At 47.6% G+C, this 14,615-nt stretch overlaps 1 protein-coding gene across 1 annotated transcript in view; it reads right to left on the bottom strand.

The window, feature by feature from the left end:
- Positions 1–14,615, bottom strand: part of BRINP1 (BMP/retinoic acid inducible neural specific 1) — a 91,086-nt gene that overhangs the window by 55,879 nt on the left and 20,592 nt on the right. Inside the window, exon 2 of the mRNA XM_064677090.1 lies at positions 6,528–6,795. Coding sequence (XP_064533160.1) covers positions 6,528–6,745 — 218 coding nt within the window. The 5' untranslated portion in view covers positions 6,746–6,795. The remainder of the gene's footprint in view (positions 1–6,527; positions 6,796–14,615) is intronic.

Raw genomic sequence — 14,615 nt, 5'->3', positions numbered from 1 at the left:
CTCGTCTCTGCCAGAACTTAACACAACCAGAACATCTTCACAACCACTTGAAAACTTTAATCCACATTGCTGCTGGAAACAGCTTCACCAGTCCCCTTAGAGCCCTTCCTGCCTCCATCCCCACAGTCCTGCCCCTTTGCTGTCACCTGACCACTGAATGAATGAGACCAGAAAAGTGATCTAGTTAAAAATTAACTTTTTTTCTTTCTTTCCTTTTTTTCCTTGTCAAAATTACTTTTCTGCCAGATCAGTTCTTCAGTCGTGGAAATCACAGGTTTGCATGAAACCTGCCTGGAAGGGCTGGTCAGGAAAGGCAAAATTTCTGTAGTTTTAAGAAAACTTCAGCCTGGAGAAAAGGAGGCTCAGGAGAGACCTTCTCACTCTTGTCCTGAGCAACAAGTGACAGGATGAGAGGAAACAGCCTCAAGGTGTGCCAGGGGAGGTTCAGGTTGGACATCAGGAGGAATTTCCTCATGGAAAGGGTTGTCAGGCATTGGAAGGGGCTGCCCAAGGAGGTTTGGAGTCCCCATCCCTGGAGGTGTCCAAGAAATGACTGGACATGGCACTCAGTGCTCTGGGTGACAAGGTTGGCCTTGACGACCTTGGAGGTCTTTTCCAACATAAATGATCCTGTGATCTGTGATTCTGCTTTAAAACCAGTCATAAAACACCTCACATTCACTAAGCAGACTGGCCAAGCCCAGTTGTCTGATGTAGGAGTTGCTTTTGCTTAGAAATGATAAAAGCTCATTATCCTCCCAGCCAGGGCAAGCAGCCACAAAAACCCTGGTGCTGTGTGTGCAGGTCTGGGCAGTGGGAAATGCTGGAAGTGCTGCAAGAGATTCTCCAGCCAATAAATTGGTGAATTTTCCTTGAAGTCAACAGTTTCACGTATTTATCACAGAGAATCTGGCTCATTGTCTTTAATTTGTGGCGCCATAAAACTTCAAAAATTTTGTGAGGCTGTATTGTGAGACCAATTTTTTTTTCCTCCCTTTTTATATATATTTTTTTTTTCCTCTAGGGGAAAATTTAAACAGCAGAACAGCATATGCATTTCTAAGTGTATTGTAGCCTGTGCTACGTGAACAGCAAAGATCCTGGCTCTGTGATCCTCTTCCCCTTCACCAAGGGAGTGACATGTTTAGAGAGCACGTAGCCCAGATTTGTGGGTTTTCTAGGACTAAATAAAAATCTCCAGTGTGGCTGAACACATTCAGCAGTGCAAATCCCTTTATGAGCACACAGTGTAGTGTCCACTCTGAACTGGAGGAACAGGGAAAGCACAGAAATGTTGGCTAGATGGGACCCTGGGGGTCCCTAGTCCAACCTCCCACTTGAAGCAGGGCTGTCACCAGCTCTCGAGCACATCAGCTCAGGCTTTGTCCAGCCAAGCCTTGAAAACAATCCAGGATGGAGATACCTCTCTCCTCTGCACTGAGATCTGTTTATGAAATGATATTTTGAAGGGGGAAAAAAAAAATCAGCTTTTTTCCCCCGGGCAGCATCCCAACCAATTTCTAGCCAGCTTGTGCAGCCAGTTACTCCCAACCTTTCCTGTCTCAGGAGCTCCATTTTGGTTTTATAACTCCAGGGACCTTGTTTTAAGCAATCAGTTTTGTCTTGTCCCTCTGCTGGTGGAGGGATGGGGCAGAACTGGCTGGTTTGGTGTCACATCCCCCACCAAGTTTTGAATCTGCTGGTGCATTTCAACCAGACCTGACAGAGGTCTCAGAAGGATTCTGTATTTGCAGGTTTCATGAATTTAGCAGCCTCTAAATGGTCCCACTGCAAGGAGAAGCTGCAAGGGAAGCAGATCTCCTTTTTATACCCCAGGGTTTCCCTTGTCTCTTACACAGAGAGCCAGATTTCCCCATCCCTACTGTCATTTCAGAAAATGGAATTAAACTCCCACACGTGGAAAATCCGCATTTCTTCTTGCACATGCACATTCCCCTTCCAGCCCCGTGTGAGCATCCATTTTACATTGCTCCTGTCCCTTATGTCCAAATGTCTTGCAGCATTTAATTAAGTCTGCCCAGCAATGCAGAGCAGGCAATTGCTGTCATCTCCCATTCTCCAGGGGTGGGAGGCAACCCGGGCAAGGAGAAGTGATTTTACCCACAGCCACACCATGAGCCTGGGGCAAAAATCCACATCCTGCCTGTGTTACCTCCCTGCCCTCTTCCCAGTGTGCTGTGCCCAGCCCCTGTTTTCCCAGAGAACTGGCAGTGGCAGCCTGTCTACTCAGCTGGATGAGCCTATCTCACCTCTTCACTCTTTGCCTCTCATGTCCAGCCTTGAACAACAAAGCTTTATTTTTTTTTTCCTAGAAAAGATTTGTTTTTCTAGAACTGGCCTCAACTGAGCAGCATCATTAGTGAAACTCCTGTGTCAGTGCCTCTGCCTGGCTGTTTGCATCAGGTATTCAAGTGCTCAGCCCACTGTTTTCTTTGCTTTGCCTTGTAGCTAAATAATCACTTTCTGAGAGAAGAGAAAAAGGACAACCCTACAATATACTTCAAAGCAGTGGGCTGAAGCTGGTAACTGTTCTGTGGTAACAGGAATGTTTTCTGGTCTGAGCAGGACTCAGTCCCAAAGCCAAGCTGAGCTTCATCTGTTTTCCAGCCTTCCCGCAGTACCTCGTACCCAAGGCTCTCATGGCCAGGAACAACAAGGATAGTGATAATGAATATTCAGGCACCCCACAAACCACTCTCAGCATCTGCCATCCTATCTGCATTAGCATCAATGTGCACAGATAATGATCAAAGCAGCATTTTCCTGCCAGAGGCCCCCCTAAACCACCCTTATTAGTATGAATCGATGCTGATTAATGTGCTTCCTTAATGCAATTGTATCTACTCCTACTGTTCATGATTTAATAGAAAACATCTCCCCCTTTGCCTGCCTTCCTCCTAATACCACATCCTTGCACCACAGCAAGGTGCAAACCTTGACTGAGGGGACCAGGAAAATCAGTGGTCCAAGTTTTGCAAGAAAGAGACCCAAAGTCTGCTGAAATGAAACACAGAGGAGGGAACAAGCCTTTGGAGATTGTAGCAGGGAACTATTTTCCATGCTAGGATGGGAGATCTGAATCCAGGCATCCTATGAAAGATATCAGCAGCTATGAGGTTCTACAGCAATTTTGCTTAAGCAGCATATAAAACAGCCCTGATAACTGCAACAGGCTCTGTGCTTGCTGCTGACACACTCCTGGACTTCAGCAGTGGTGGGAGGAGGAGTGTTGCACGGTTTGGTTTGGTGGTTTTAACATCACCTGTAAACAGGAGGAAATGCTGCATTTTTGCCTTATGCTGCTCTGAGCACCGACAGTGGCTTTGCCTCAGGGTTTCCAGTGTCAAGGGCACAGTCCTGATGCACTGTGTCCATGTCCCTGCACAGCAGGACACTGGGGAAATCACCACTAAACAGCTGACAGGGTTTCAGTTGGGGATGGGGGAGGCCCTCTGGCCTGACTTCACATCCTCTCCAAACCCTTGGTCACTGGGGCTGCTTTGGGGTCTGCTATGGGCCTTAGGAGAAGAGCAGTGGTCAGGTGAAACCTCCCTCAACAAAACCACAAGTGCCCCAAGGAACTGTTTGACTGAGGGACACAGAACAAACCAGCTGACCAAAAAACATATGGGGGGAAAGGAACACTGGAAGAGAAGATTGCACAGAAAATTCCCCTGTTCCACATCAGCTGCTTTTCTAAGGAAAGGAGTGATATCCTTAATGTAGAATATGTGCCTCCCTTGGGCTAGTCTAGTGCAAAGAGCAATTGAGAGACATCATTTGGTAGGAAAGAGGCTTCTGTGTTAGAATTAAACAGTTGACAAAATCCCAACAGCTTTACAGATTCTCAGAGTCAATTTAAGGAGCCCACAAAATGAGATTTTACCCCTGTGGGTTTCAGTAAAACGATATGTTCTGGGGGGTGTGCACAGTCCAGCTCTCAGCTGCCAGGACTGACTGTGGCTCCACTAATTCCCCACAGCAAGACTGACTTTGATACTCCTTCAAAAATGCATGGGCTCAGTTTTTAAGTGACCAGTTCTGCCAGCAGGGACAAATATTAAAAACAACCAGTCCTCCAACATCCAGCCAGACTCCTACCTGATGGCTCCATGTGCTCTGCTGAAGCACATAAGGCTTTCCCCTCCTCCTCAGGTGACCACACTGGGAGCAAATTAGTCCCAGAGGGTGTTTTTCCAAAGTGCTCATCTCCCAGCAGCTCCAACCAGGACACACATGGCTGGAGTTCCCCAATCCCTTCAGCTCAGCGTGTGGTGTTTGGCCATGAGATGTCCCAAGGTGCCCTTGCAGTCTTCCCCCTGCCTCTCTAAACTCTTTCCCTGATGATTTCCACTGGACTTTGTCTTGTCTCCAGTTTCTTTTGTGAGCACTGACTTCTCCAGCATTGTCACCATCTGTGAGACCCTTCTCAGACTCCTCCCATGCACACAGAATGCTGCTGCCTATTTTCTCTCATGGTGGAAGGAGGATGTTGTGTCCTCCCCATGACACATAGGAAAATGTCTTTCCTAAGTGCTTCAGCAATATGCAGCAGAAACAGAGAAAAACAGATCCCTTACCACTTCCCATGTATAAAGTTTATCCTGAACTGAGATAAGGCTTCAAATTCTTAGCAGTCTCCTACAAATCAAAAGGGAATTCGTTCCTCACCCCCTAACAGATAAAACTAGAAATCACAGGCTTCACATGCAAACAATTTTTAGCTCCTTTCTAAGAGTGGAGGTGGCAGAGCTGTGGCACAGGCTGCCTGCTCAGGGTGTGAATTCCCCATCACAGGAAACCTTCCAGGTCACACACGACCCTCTGTCAGACGTGACACAGGTATGTCTGAGTCTGCCCTGGGGAAGAGGCATGGAGTAAATGACCTCTCAAGGTCCTTCCTGACCCGTTTCTCCATGATTCTCAGAGACAGGATCCCAGGCTTGATGGATCTGTGGCCTGACCCGCAGTGACAGTCCGTGGATGTGTCTGAACACATCCATCGCGTGGGTTCCCCTCCCAGCCCAGACCTGCAGAGTGCTGTGCTGGCAGCCCGGGCTGCACAGCTCTTTAGCAAAGGGCAGAGCTGCTGCCAGGGGCACTGAGCAGGGCAGGGATCCGTGGCTTTGGTCAGAGTGTCTGTTGTCAGGCAGGGCAGGGGGTGAGCTGGGGAGAGCCACAGCCAGGCAGAAAGGCTTTGCAAAAAAAGGTGAGTTTTCTCTGCTGCTCTGTGCAAGCAAAGGCCTCACTGTTAGAACCTCACTAGTGGAAGTGTGGCAGCAGAATTTCTAGTTTTTGGGGCTGTCTTCCCCCTGAGCTGTTTTGAATGAGGACAAGCCAGGACAATATTTTCAACCCTGTGCTAATCTCCCCTTGCTGGTGCAAGGGGAGGGGGTGCTGCACTCCCTGGAGGCCACAGCACAGGAGCAACTCATTTTTCTTCCCCACACAGAGATGATGCCTTGCATGTCTCTATTACTCTGCAAGGGCTTTTGGCTCCCTGCCCGTGGGAGGACACTGCCTGCACACATGTGGATCCCTGCTCCCCCATCCCCAGCCATCCTGTGTCTCCATGTGCCAACAGGCTATTCACTGGCGCTTCCCTGCCTACTGGTTTGCATGGTTGTGTTTGCAAGTGTCTTTCTGAAGCACAACAGGACTATGTAATTATGTAAATGCACACATGTCTCTGAGAGTTTTGCAGTCTCTTTGGGTTTTAGCACAAATCTCCTGACACTTGCTGGCTTATTCCCCTTCACTCCAAAGCACTTGCTGCTCTAATGGGAGGTTCATGTGAGCACCCCGGCTTTTCATGTTAAAATGAAGGGAAAAAAGTGTGTTTCTGGATAGCACAGCTGGCAAGAAGAGCTTGAAACAAGCAGCAACAAAGGCTTCAAAACCTAGAAGGCAAAGGAAAATCCAAATTCTGCCTATTTTCCGTAGTTTTTTAATTCTCTGCAGTTTTTTAAACCAAGATCACAGTTCTGTGAGCAAGTCCAACACATTTGGAGAGAAAATCTGCAAAGGTCTCTGGTAGGCAGCAGACAGGTAAGGCTCATGCAGGGCAGTGTGAGGGCTGTCACACTGCTGTGTGCTGTGACATCTTTATGCCCACGTGAACCTGAAGCTATTGGCAGTCACATGTATGAGTTTGGGCTGTCCAGAGCTTCGCTGATTTGAAAAACCTGCTTGTGAGCCTGCCTGTGAACTGTCTGTCACCGCAAATGAAGAACACCCACACCCTTAGTCCCTTTTTATCTCTGTCTACGCTGTGCACATTGCCATGGCACTGCAGTGCTTTCATCTCACTATCAGAGCCCCACAGCCCAGCCTTTGAAGCAATTTGCTCTGCCAGCTGAGGACCACAGAAAACCAAGGGAGTGTTTCCAGGTGGAACAGGGACAATGATCCATCTCCCATGGACTGAGAGCCTGGAGCCCAGGGGAACTGGCTGAGTTCCCACCACCAAACAAGGTCTCCGAGCCACGGGCGGGGAACCGACATACCTGTATATTTTATATCTGGTTGTAAATCCTTGACGATGTCTTTCCACAAAGGATAAGTAGCTCCGTGAGTGGTGGAAAGGCCCCCTGTCTGAAATAAGCCAATCAAACTCCTTGGAGACATGTTGGTTGGTAGCAGCTGGGTCCTGGTGGGAGGGCTGTACGAGTATATGGTCCCATATAAACAGGAGGTAGAGGAACTCAACAAGCCTCCAGTTCATGCTTTTCTGTCTGCCTTTTTCCTCTCATTCTTGCTCCATTCTGTGGAGTCCTGTTGAAATAGAGAGGGAATGGGAGGAAGGAGAGAGAGAGAGAGAGAGAGAAATGGAGGGGAGGAGAGGGAGGAGGGAGAGAAAGAGAGAGTTTAAAAATGGGAATTGCTTTGATCCTTTGACAACCGTCTCTCAGGGTGCAAATAGACAGGAAAAATCTAGTTTTAAAAGCCTTCAGTTTGCCTGTGTTACAGCTTAGAGTATTTGGTAGTTTTTTGTTCATGTGCCTAAGTGGTGCCTTTAACCTCCTGAGCATATATCACCTTTGAAATAACCGGGTCCTGACCTGAGCCATCCTCACCCCAGCTTCTCCATCATTTCCCTCGTGAAGTTCTCTGCAGTGCTGCAAAGGCGAGTGAAGGCCGGGCACAGGAGGTGGCTGCACCCCAGGCTACAATTACCCCTTTATTGTCCCTTTAATGCTGTGCCAGAGAAACGTGTCTTCTGCTTTCATGTCTCTCTGATGATCTGTAATCCATACTCTGTGCAACCTGAGCAATCTATAAAGACCCAGCTCTCACTTTAAAGTGTTGCCAAAAAAAGAAATAAAACAAAATAATTACCCAGGCTCCGGCGAGGAGCACACACGGACACACAGACACACACACAACCATGAAATCCTGCCAAACTCTGACACATAAAAATGTCCCCAGCCTGCTTTCTTGCCTGGGTTTGGGGAGATGTGTGTCTGGTGGAGTGGGATGGGGTCTGTTGCTATTTCAGTTACGGTGGGACCTCCAGGCTCTTCCCAAGATCAAGGCTCTGCAGGGTGACATATTTAACACGCATATTCAGTGTAGGAGGTTTACTAGGGAGCTTCAGGGGATGCTCCACACCACCTGGAGCAGGGCACGCTGTCGCTGCCGTGGTGGGAGAGCGGCTGTCCCGCCGCACCCCCCGGCACAGCGCGGCTGAGGACAGCCCTGCCACGAGCCAGCTCCTGTCCCTGGCGAGTGACAAGACATATGATGAGTGGGAAGGGAGGCAGAGGGGTGAGGTGCCTTGCCAAAGGTTACTCAGCATGCCATGGATACAGCTGGAAGAGAGCCCTGGTCTCCTGACTCCCATTTCCAGCGTTTCAGCCCTTAGATCATCAGCCTCCGCAGTCAGGCTGCTGGCCCGATGCCCTTCCCTGAACAAAGCCATGTGCTCCCTTGGGGGCAAGGTGAGGGGCTTGTTAACACCCTGCACCCAGTGTGTAACCCCCCACTTTCTCCTGAACCACAACCTGCTGGGTTGTGCTCCTCATCACTGCTCGGAAAAATTCCTCTCTCCACACTCGGAACCGGTTCTTCCTCCTGCCCCCTTCCTGTCCTTCTGGGTTTTGTGGAGGATATGCCAACACAGTGTGCACACCTGGGCAGGCAGAGCGATCTCAAGGCTGCATCTCTCACTCTAGGAGCTCAAACCTGGCCAAAAGTTTTCCCCCTGGTCAGGTAATACCCACCTATTTCCTTAAAACACGGTGTAGAGAGACTGCAGCTATTTTTTAAAGCAGGATAAAGGCTATGTAGAGCTCTGCCACAGTGAGATTTAGTGTCAGGTTTATTTGTACATCTCCAGAAACCCTTCTGAGTCCACCATAAGCACTCCAAAAGTTTGCAATTCCCAGAGAGAAAAGGTTTGCTAAGAGTGTGAGGGAGGCCAAACCGAGGTGCCACACACATTCCCACCCTGGCTGGTGGGAGCAGCAGAGCACAGACGTTTCTGCTTGGTATGAACCATCTCCCATGCTCCAGGAATTGTCACCTAGAGCACAGCAAAGCTCCAGCCCACGGCAGTGAGTGTGCAAGTCTGTTGTGCAGGTGGATTGAAGCCCTGGGTGTGCCGGGGAGCACAAGAGCTGAGTGTGAGCCGGGGTGTGTGGGAGCCTGCACGTGTGCACAGCATGTGTCAGTGGAGCTGCAGTGAGCTCAGCAGCGCTTGACAAGGCAGAGTTGTGTGAGTCTGGTTAAAAATGACACTCAGCTGTTGCATTACAGGAAGAAATGAGAAAAAATTAAACATGGGGAAGTTTTTCTGTTTTTTGTTTTTTCTCTGTTGGCCACGTGTAAACTTCTTCCCATTTGCAGAATAACTTAATAATTGTTATTATTAAACCTGATGGGACCTGCAGCTCCTGGCTGAGGAGGTTGTTCCTGTTCTGGAGACGTGTATTTAAAATCAGCCTTCACCTCACTCCTACTTCACCCATACACAGGGCAGTTCTTGATGCTTTAGTCCCTCACCTCACACAAAGGACTGGTTCGAGTCTACCTTAAAAAACAGGGGTTTGGGGAGTTTCCAGCCCCACACCGAGGGGATCAGAGCATATTCCAAGTGGGCTACAGTACACCTCTGCTTCCACTCACAGCAGTCATGAGCCTGAGGTGATTACTGGAAAAAGCTCCCAGCTGCATCCCACCCTCAGGATTTCCAAATTCCAGTTCAACAGTTTCTGCTGGCTCTCCATCCTTGCTGCTCTTGTCCCACCACAGTGGGATGCAGCTGCCAGCTCAGCAGATTTGCCCTTAGCAGGATGTGCCATCACTGCTGATAACGATCAGGTGTTCTGCACATGTTGTCCAAGCTGGCTTGGTTGTCTGTTCATTAAACTCATCCATAACTACTTGCCTCATCAGCCAGCCTGGATCAGTTTTCCTTTAAATATTTCACTTTCTATTGAATTCCTATTGCAAAGAAAGGCAGGGAGCTCTTACACACCAAGGTGGAGTGACAGCCCCCTTCCAGTTCCCAGCACAGTGCAAGTGAGGACCAAAGGATCAGAAGAACCAAACAAAATGGGTTTAAGAGAAATCCCAGTGTGTCCTCCCACACGAGAACATCAGACACTGGGGAAATATCAGCTTGTGAAAGAAAGGAGATATTCCCTAATTCCCCACACATACCATCTTCATCCTCCCTTCCTTTCCTTCAGGCCACAGTCAGAGTCAGGATGATTAGGGTTGTGATGGTACTTAACCAAGAGGTAAAACACGGGGAGAACATGCCTTGAGACCACTGGAAGAAGTGGCCACATCTCCAGTCTGGAAGCTGGATCAGTGCTGAGAGCAGGGAATGGTGCCTGAGGCAATGGAGGATGGCAGAGCACAACTGGGTCCAGACTGCTATCACACCATCAACTTTAATTTTTTAGTAGTATCTTTTTCCCCCCTGTAGCTGCTGTAGGGATGTTGTTTCACATTAAACATTAATACACTCCACAGGGCTGGTCCCCATGGAAGCTATAAAGCTTACTAAAGTGGGATTATTTTGTGTCTAAGGCAATATTGTGAGGTGCATTCAATCTAACTCCTAACGAGCTTGAATCTGAAATTAATTTGTTAGGTGTCTTTATGGGGCTCCACTGATGTGAAATATGTTCTGGGGATCTGGTAAAAGGGAAAAGGGAAGAAGCAGGGAGGTGATGTCTCCAAGTCTATAACCCCTGGTTTAGAGACTCAAGGCTAAGTCTGGCACAGAAGGAATCTCAGCACTAAAGGGAAGGCTTGGGGGAGTCAGACACTGAGTTTTGATCCAGAAATCAAATGTTCTGCTCAATTCTGCCCCAGACACCCTCTAGGACCTTGGTCAGTGCCCTTGCATGCTTATTTTTGGCCTTACTTTCCAGTTACCAACATGGAGTTACAGCAGTATTTGTGTGACTGCTTGGACCATGAACTTGTTGGAGAGGCCAGAATCTGGTTGTAGCATCTACAGCAATGCAAATCTGCTGCCCACATGACTCACAAGGTGTTTCTGTCCTACGAGCAATGAATGACAACCATCTTAGCCAGCTTTGTAAGGCAGCAGTTGAAAAAATCCAAGCTAAAAAGCTCCCTTTCCACTCAGCAGCACCACAGAGCAATGCAGGGAGCTGGGGCCTTCTGGTTCATGTCAACAAACATGATCATGCAAATGTCACATCTGTTAACAAACATGATCAGTGGGTGAGCCAGAACACGGGCTACAGTTCAGGGTAAATAAGTAGTGGGAGAAGAAAATGTTCCATGTGCTGATTCTGAGTCACATTCCAGTCATTTCCCAGCATCGTCCATCCCTCAGTGCAAATGGAGGTTCCTGTTGCAACCCCTTGCAGTTTATTAGGTGGTTTAAGGTGGCCTTTTTCTAATACAAATTCAGTCTGGAGCATTAAATGTTCCTTATCTTATGAGTCTTCAGGATTCTTGGAGGAAAAATAGGCAAGTACTTTCTGTAAAGTGCAAGTTGTATTTGAATGTACACTTAATTTCATCGTGATTGATATCTGTGTGTTAATTATATTCTATTTTCAGCAATACCTTTGCTGTCACAAGGCAGTGCCTTTTATCCAAGGAGTTCAAATTGAATTAGAGACATTAATTAAAGCTCTCAGCACTCTAGTAAGGCAGGCAAGTGCTGTTACTCCCATTGTTTCTTGAAATAAGAAGAAAAGAATAGAGCTGGGTGTCTACTTAGCCACTTAAAATGTAATTTTTATACAGTGGGGTAGCTCAGAATGATAGATTTTGCACAAAATGATATTGCAAGGTCTTGTTTCATCTGGGGGAGGCTGTGCAGCCCCAGATCCCTCTATAAATGGGCAGACAGGATGAAATGCTCTGACTCTCCATTGCTTGCTGTGAACACTCCACTACTCCTCTGCCTCCTGGGATTTTCTACCTTTCTCCCAACCTCTTCACCTTTCATTTATCCATTCTGTTAGACTCAAATTGATCTTGCACACATCCCTTCTGTTTCCCCCATGCTCGTTGGTGTGAACTATTTCCATCAGAAATGCAGACCCGGGAAAGAGAAATTACCGAACATATTATTTGCAGTAAAGAAATAAGTCCCCTATCTCTTTAAGCTTCATGCACCAATAATTCTTCCTTGTGTCCCACATTTGGTTCTTGGCAGGTTGAGAGAGGCTTCTGCCTGCTGCCATTTACCAGAGGGAGGAGGCTAACAATTGCTATTTGTATCTGAAACTCTTCTGTTCTGCAGCAACTTCACACAGTGCTTTAGGATGCTGATAAATTAGTAAGAGGCTGAAGTGTCAGGGGAGAGATGAAACAGCTTATGTTGGTTTAGAGCTCGACCCTGCAAAGTGACGAATGTCTGACCTCATTTCAGCAAACAGCTTAAGTGTACCCTTAATTTTAAGTAGGGATAAGCTCCTCTGGATTTTATTTGGCCATCTCTGCTTTGAGTTAACTGTGCACTCACATTCCTGCTAGACAGGTAACTACTGCCCTACACCTTTAGGATTTAACTTGTGGCAGGTGCAACTGGAGCAATAACATTTATGTCCTGCCCCTAATTCAGAGGTGGCTCGTGGAAGTGCTGGAAGGCAGCACCCATGAAGCAGCTCTGCTTGTCCTTTGGGAACCCTGTCCAGCAATCCAGCCAAGCTGGGGACACCTTCTCTGTCAGAGCCAGAGGAAAGGAATGGGGAAGCCAATCTGTCGGGGTTTGTTAAGTCATAGGAACTGCTGTGGATAAACCTGAGCTCTGGGAAAACAGAATTTGGGCACTTCTGACCTAGATGTCTTTATAGCTCAAACTTGCAGACACTGATATCTGACTGGAGTCAGGGATGGAGCTGCAATTCAGCAGTGGCTCCGAGTCCCTGGATGACTGTGGCATGCAACATTGTAAAATTCCAATTGGTTATAAAGCTATTTCTTTATGGAAGTGAGATTGCACCGTTTCAGGCAGTGATGACTGAATTCCTCCCCCAAAACTCGGTAACTCTGCACTGATTGGTGTCCAAATTTGCATTATTCTTTAACCATTTCAGTTTTAAATATGCATGAGTGGCTAAACCTGTGGGATATTCATCAGCTGAAACATTTTTAGGTAAGGATAGGCAAGGAGAGAGGATGAGAAACACCTTTCCAAGAATACCAACACAGTCCACAAATTCCCTTCACTTTTGCCAAATTGCTCATGCTGAAAAAAATAACGATTGGGAGATGTCAGTGTTTGGGTAGTGAGAGCTCCAAGGGGAAACATTTCCAAATCTCTATTTCAAACTACTCAAGCTTTTTCTCCTTTTGATTTGTCTCTCCATCCTCTTAAGAGAGAACAGTGATAAAAATATTACTTTTGACCCCAAATGACTCCGAGGAGAAGAGACTTTTTTTTTCTCTTCAGTTTGTCAACACTTTGCTTACAACTTGTCAGAATATTCAGTGAACCAAAACCACCCTACAAACCCTCCTTTATTAATGCAGTTCAACCAGCAGCCTAAAGGGAGCGGGTTTTGTGCAGAAACTCTAATTACTCCCTGCCTTTAACGAGGTGAGAATCACACTGGTAACAGCTCCGTACCTGCTTTCAGCTCGTTTGTCTCCACACTTCAGCTAATTATAAACCACCCCGGTGTGATGATGATGAGGGTGAGAGGCGGCTTGAAACCAAGCAAGGCAGGGAGCAGCCTCCACCAAGTCACAAGAGCAGGTGGTGCTGGACAGAGGGAGTTAAACCTCAATAGCCCTCATGACAAATCTACTGGGCAAGGGGCTCTGAATTCCAGGACCCTCAGGCTCTTGGTTCAAGGCTCTGTTTGGACAGGAGAACCTCCTCACAGTGCTCAATAGTGCACACAGGTATGTGGTGAAGTGTCACAGGGCTGCAGAGGTGGTGAAGGGTCTGGGGGGGAAGCCACATGAGGAGACAATGAGGTTTGTTCATTTGGAGAGGAGGAGACCTCATTGTGGTGTTCAGATTCCTCACAAGGGGAGGTGGAGGGACAGGTACTGATCTGTTCTGTCTGGTGACCAACAATAGGACCTGAGGGAACAGCTGGAGCTGTGCCAGGACAGGGTCAGGTTGGATCTCAGGAAAAGGTTCTTCCCCCAGAGGGTGGTTGGCACTGACCAGGCTCCCCAGGGCAGTGGGCACAGCCCCAAGGCTGCCAGAGCTCCAGGAGTGTTTGGACAACGCTCTCAGGGACAGGGTGGGATTGCTGAGGTGTCTGTTCAGGGTCAGGAGCTGGCCTGGATGGTCCTTGTGTGTCCCTTCCAACACAAGATACCCTGTGAGTCTGTGATGTTGAAGCCAGTCCCGCTGCACTGAGCCTGGACCGGTCCCACCGTAGGTGCTGCACGAACAGAAACCAGCAAGGCGGTCCATGCCCCAAAAAACTCACAATCTAATTAGGAGACCAAGGACACCAGATGGCCAGGGACAGATGGGGGAGCACGAGGGAACAGTGAGATAATACCGCTCAGCGGGCTGTGGAGCAGTGGTGTCAGCACACCAGCAGCCCGACTGTTGGCAGGATTTTGATAGCTATTGTCACAAATGAGAGTTAAAAATAGGGAGGCTGGATAATGAGCTCTCTTTGTAGATGTTTGTGAGGAACTCCTCTCATTTGTGAAGTGGCAGAGATAGGATGAATATAGATGATAATAATAATAATGATAAATTGCACTTTTCTGAGCTGCTTATTAAAAAAAAAATATGATGGGTGGTGAGCAGTGATTTCTATTAAGCACTGCCCTGAACTTGAAATTATTCCTACTATTATTAAATTATTGTCCTAGCTAGTCCACTTCCCCATAATTTCATTCTAAGTTACACAAAAATGCAGCCCTTTCTTCTGCCTTCCTCTGTATTTATACACCTCATATCAAAGTCCAGTAATCTCATAAGTGTTAATAGATTTTTATCCTTGCAGTAGCTTTAGGAGATCGGGAAGTGCTGCTTTTTCCATTCTGCAGAATGGGAATTGAGACACGGGGTAGATTAATGACTTGTCCCGGCTCATTTTATAACTGCTTCAGGAATTCAGCCCAAATCTCTTAAGTCTCAGCTCAATGCTACGTCTCCTTGCAGTACCCTTCCCACGCAC

Source organism: Pseudopipra pipra, chromosome 20, assembly GCF_036250125.1.
Source record: "Pseudopipra pipra isolate bDixPip1 chromosome 20, bDixPip1.hap1, whole genome shotgun sequence".
Classification (NCBI taxonomy): Eukaryota; Metazoa; Chordata; class Aves; order Passeriformes; family Pipridae; genus Pseudopipra; species Pseudopipra pipra.
The sequence above is the reverse complement of the archived record's forward strand: the minus strand, read 5'-3'. Positions and strand labels throughout refer to the sequence as shown.